The sequence below is a fragment of the Merops nubicus genome, unplaced genomic scaffold (assembly GCF_000691845.1).
Source record: "Merops nubicus isolate BGI_N331 unplaced genomic scaffold, ASM69184v1 scaffold23238, whole genome shotgun sequence".
Classification (NCBI taxonomy): Eukaryota; Metazoa; Chordata; class Aves; order Coraciiformes; family Meropidae; genus Merops; species Merops nubicus.
Genome location: NW_008628041.1, coordinates 6,664 through 10,608, shown reverse-complemented (window position 1 = coordinate 10,608; position 3,945 = coordinate 6,664). Strand labels below are relative to the sequence as shown.

The following is a 3,945-nucleotide window of genomic DNA, read 5'->3' as shown; positions in this document are numbered from 1 at the left end:
GCCGCCGCCCGCTACGGCCGAGGCTCGGGACAGATCTGGCTGGATGACGTGAACTGCTCTGGGGCTGAACCTGACCTCTGGACGTGCCCCTCCAGGGCGTGGGGCCAGCACAACTGCCAGCACAAAGAGGATGCTGGAGTCCTGTGCTCAGGTACGCTCGGGTCACGGGAGGGTCTGAACCATGGGTAGACAGCTGGGAAACGGCGTGTGGCAGACCTTGCTGGAGGGAAAGGCAACCGGGAAGAAGTCCAGTGGCCCGGAGCCTGGATGTTTCTGTGCCCAAGAGTATCAGCCAAAGGGCTTATGCTGCCTGTGGAACCCAAGGAGAGTGGTGTGTTGTGTTGCTTTGCTGTGGCAATATCAGAACCTACCATGTGCTCACAGCAGGGCTTCAAGGGGCACTGAGACAGCTTAGCAGAGCTGAACAATCTGGCTGATGCTCTCTGTCAGAGTAACGGTCTGGTAAAGTGGTGTTAGCCAGTGCTCAGCACAGAAGGAAGGATTCTGGTCAGAAGACAGAAGCTAGTAGAACTGAAATGGTAAAACTGCAAGCTTCAGGCTGCTTGTGGGACCACCTACAGCTTAGATTGACTGGTGTGGAGGAGGACCCTAACACCTTGGGAGGAGAAACCAGGGGCTCATGATGAACTGAAAAAGTAGTCCTTTCAGGCAGGCCTAGTTACAGAAACTAAGGAGCCTTACAGAAAAGAGTACACTGCTCTCCAAACTGTGACCACTCAATGGGTCTTTACTCTGACTGTGAACAAATGGAGAAATGTGGAAGTACTGGCTGTCACCACTCCAGGGAGAGACCTCTGCAGTCTCTGTGGCCCTGCTGGGACACCAGAACAGAAGACACACATCTGAAAGGTTGGGACAGCAGGACCTCAGGGAGCTCGGGGCATACGTCACTTGTAAAGACTGTACTGCACAGTGTAGGAGGGCTTGGGGATCAGTTTATGGACAGATATGCTGAGCAGTGCCTAATGGTGCTGATCCTGTGCTTCTGCAGAGGAGCTGTTCCAGCTGGCTCTGAAATAATTGCAAACAAGTCAGTGCATACCAAAACTTCCAACAAAACAGAGGAGTGTGTGGCACCTGTGCTTCAGTATAGCAAAAAAACCATGCCTGCAAGTGCAGGGGGTGGCCACCACTGCTCTTTGTTGATGGAGATGCTGGTGAATCTGCTGGCTAAGCAGAGAGGATCACCGTATGGCTTCTGGGTTGAGTGTTTGTCGCTCAGCGTGGGTTCCTCCGGCACCTTCTCATTCAGAGTGGTGAACAGACTGACAGCAGGTTCTGTAGTCCCCTCATCCCAGCCAAGTTCCCAGCGGAATCAGGCCCCTCAGGTTCCCCCCCTCTCTTCACTCCAGAGTTCCTGGCGCTGCGGCTGGCGAACGGCAGCGGCTGTGCCGGGCGGCTGGAAGTCTTCTACAACGGGACGTGGGGCAGCGTGTGCTCCAACCACATGTCCCAGCTCACAGCCACCACTGTCTGCAAGCACCTCCGCTGCGGGGACGGCGGGGAGATCGCAAGGGACTTCAGGTACGGCAGAGGCTCCGGGCCCACGTGGCTGGACCACGTCGAGTGTTCTGAGAAGCACAGCTCCCTCTGGCAGTGCCAGTCAGACCCCTGGGATCCTCAGTCCTGCGACAACCGAGCGGAGGAGACCCACATTTCTTGCACTGGTAATTACAAATGCACCTGCACAGGGCTCCCCAGACATGTGCATTAACCTCTGCATGAGGATGGACACTGCAATAATTATCTGGTTTGGTTTCTGGCACATATAATTTCTAGTTTCAGGAAAGTGGCACAAATATTTCTTCTTTGTCTATATCCTTGACACAAACAAGTGAATTAAAATTACATGGATGTCACCGAGTGCAGTCACCCAGTGGAAAACCCCAGGAAATCCCTGGTAGGGTAGTGCCACTGCAGATTTTTGAAGCAAAAATCTGATATACAGTCTGTGAGATCTGAGTTAGGATCAGACCTCTCAAAAAGTCCAGAGTCAGGTACGTGTTTCTGCATGTAGGTGGGCACACGAGTGCATGTGGACACGTGTGTGCCCCGGGCACGCGTGTGAACGAGTTCAGCTCTAAAGGGCCATTTCTAGTGCCTGCTCTCACAACAGTTTTCCATACCTGTGGATTCCCACTACAATATAGATGCATTCTAGATGACATTTAGATCTCCTGAAAGGGAGTGCAGCTGTTTCACATAAGCAGAAACCAAGCATAGTCATTGGGAAGACTACTTAATTCACAGCAATAGCCAGTGACCCACCAAGTACTAAATAAGGCATATATATATATCATAGGAAAAAAAATTAACTTGATGACTGATTTTCAGACATTTTATACTCACTCTTTTCAGGGAATAATCCAATTATTTACTTCAGTATTTAAATTCTGCAGGAAGAGAAGAGGCAACATCTCCAGCCACATTTGCCAACTGTCCAAACTCTACAAGCTGTTCAGGTACTTCTACCTCTTTGTTTCTCCTAATTGGTTCCTTTGGACCTTCCTGCTGTGTCAGCAATACAGGAGGCTTCTGTGTTTTGCAGACAGGGAGAAGTTACGAGTCATAGGAGGAGAGGATGGATGTTCAGGCAGAGTGGAGATCTGGCACGAAGGTTCTTGGGGAACAGTCTGTGATGATTCCTGGGACATGGACGATGCCAAGGTTGTATGCAGGCAGCTGGGTTGTGGAGCTGCTGTGTCTGCTCTGAGTGAAGCTGCCTTTGGGGAAGGGACCGGTCCCATCTGGTTGGAGAAGGTGGACTGTAAAGGAACAGAGATGTCTCTTTGGCACTGTTCTGTCAAGCTCTTGTTCAGCACAAACTGCAATCATAAGGAAGATGCTGCTGTGGAATGCTCTGGTTAGTGACTGGTCCTTTGGTTCATTACAGAGATCTGGGAAGGAGGTAGAGAAAAGAACATTGTGTCAGCTGCACGTCCCAGTGACTAGCCCTTCATAAACTGGACTACAGGAACTTCACAAATGATGTGAAGATGTTATCCCTATTTTTCACAGTTGCCACTTCTGAATCTGTACTTGTCTTCCTTTTGCAGATATGATAGAAACAACAACATCTCCCACTGCAGCAGGTAAAACATTCCTTCTTCCCTCTTTCTTTATCCCATCAAATGAGGATTTCATGTCCCTGATACTGCATAGCAAGTAAATCAGCAGCACCTTCCAGCTCATCAGAAAGCATCTCCTGTAGCCTGTTGTAGAGGAGAGCCAAGTGGCACTATTCCCAGCTGCTGAATTCTGGCAGAGGTGACCTGCCTCCCCCTGCCAGCACGGGCACAGCAGACTGCAGAGGAAAAGCCCTTGGGGTCCCCCCATTCTCTACCTGTTGGTTCCCCACTCCCCCTCAGAGCCGCCCCGGCGCCCCGCAGCCGCCAGCTCCAGGCTCTCGGCGCCCATCGTCCTCTGCATCGTCCTGGGGGCCCTCCTCTGCCTGGCCCTCGCCCTCCTCCTGGGACAGCTCTGGAGCGCCAGGGCACAGCAGAGAGGTGGGGCTCTCAGAACTGCTACCAAACGTGCTCCCCTTTCCCCAGCCCGAGCAGCAGCAGAGGCTGTGTGTGACCACTGCTTCCACTTGCAGGCTCCAGGCTGTCCCCCGACCCCTTCGCTGAGGCTGTCTACGAGGAGATCGACTACAGCCTGATGGATGCAAAGCAGGCCAGGACTGGCCTCTCGGGTCTGTGGGGCTTGCTTTTGTCACGGGAAAATTCCTCCTGCTGGCCCAGATCCCAGTCTGATACTTTGCAGCTCACCCATCTACTGGGAAACTAAAAGTGCCTAGACCTAAGAGAGGGATCTCCTGCCCCTGGACCCTGCCGCTTCCTTTCCTAGGAACAATGGACTTTGTGCTGTGCTCACTGCAGCCAGGCACAGAGATCAGCTTTGGCCAAACAAACAAAAGGCTCC

General features: G+C 52.3%; 1 protein-coding gene across 1 annotated transcript in view; it reads left to right on the top strand.

The window, feature by feature from the left end:
- Positions 1–95: 95 nt before the first annotated feature.
- The window catches only part of LOC103778938 (antigen WC1.1-like), a gene marked incomplete at its 5' end in the record, with an annotated part of 6,468 nt that continues 2,618 nt past the window's right edge, over positions 96–3,945 (top strand). Inside the window, 6 exons of the mRNA XM_008946555.1 lie at positions 96–151; positions 1,374–1,688; positions 2,570–2,884; positions 3,078–3,113; positions 3,390–3,527; positions 3,620–3,715. Coding sequence (XP_008944803.1) covers positions 96–151; positions 1,374–1,688; positions 2,570–2,884; positions 3,078–3,113; positions 3,390–3,527; positions 3,620–3,715 — 956 coding nt within the window. The remainder of the gene's footprint in view (positions 152–1,373; positions 1,689–2,569; positions 2,885–3,077; positions 3,114–3,389; positions 3,528–3,619; positions 3,716–3,945) is intronic.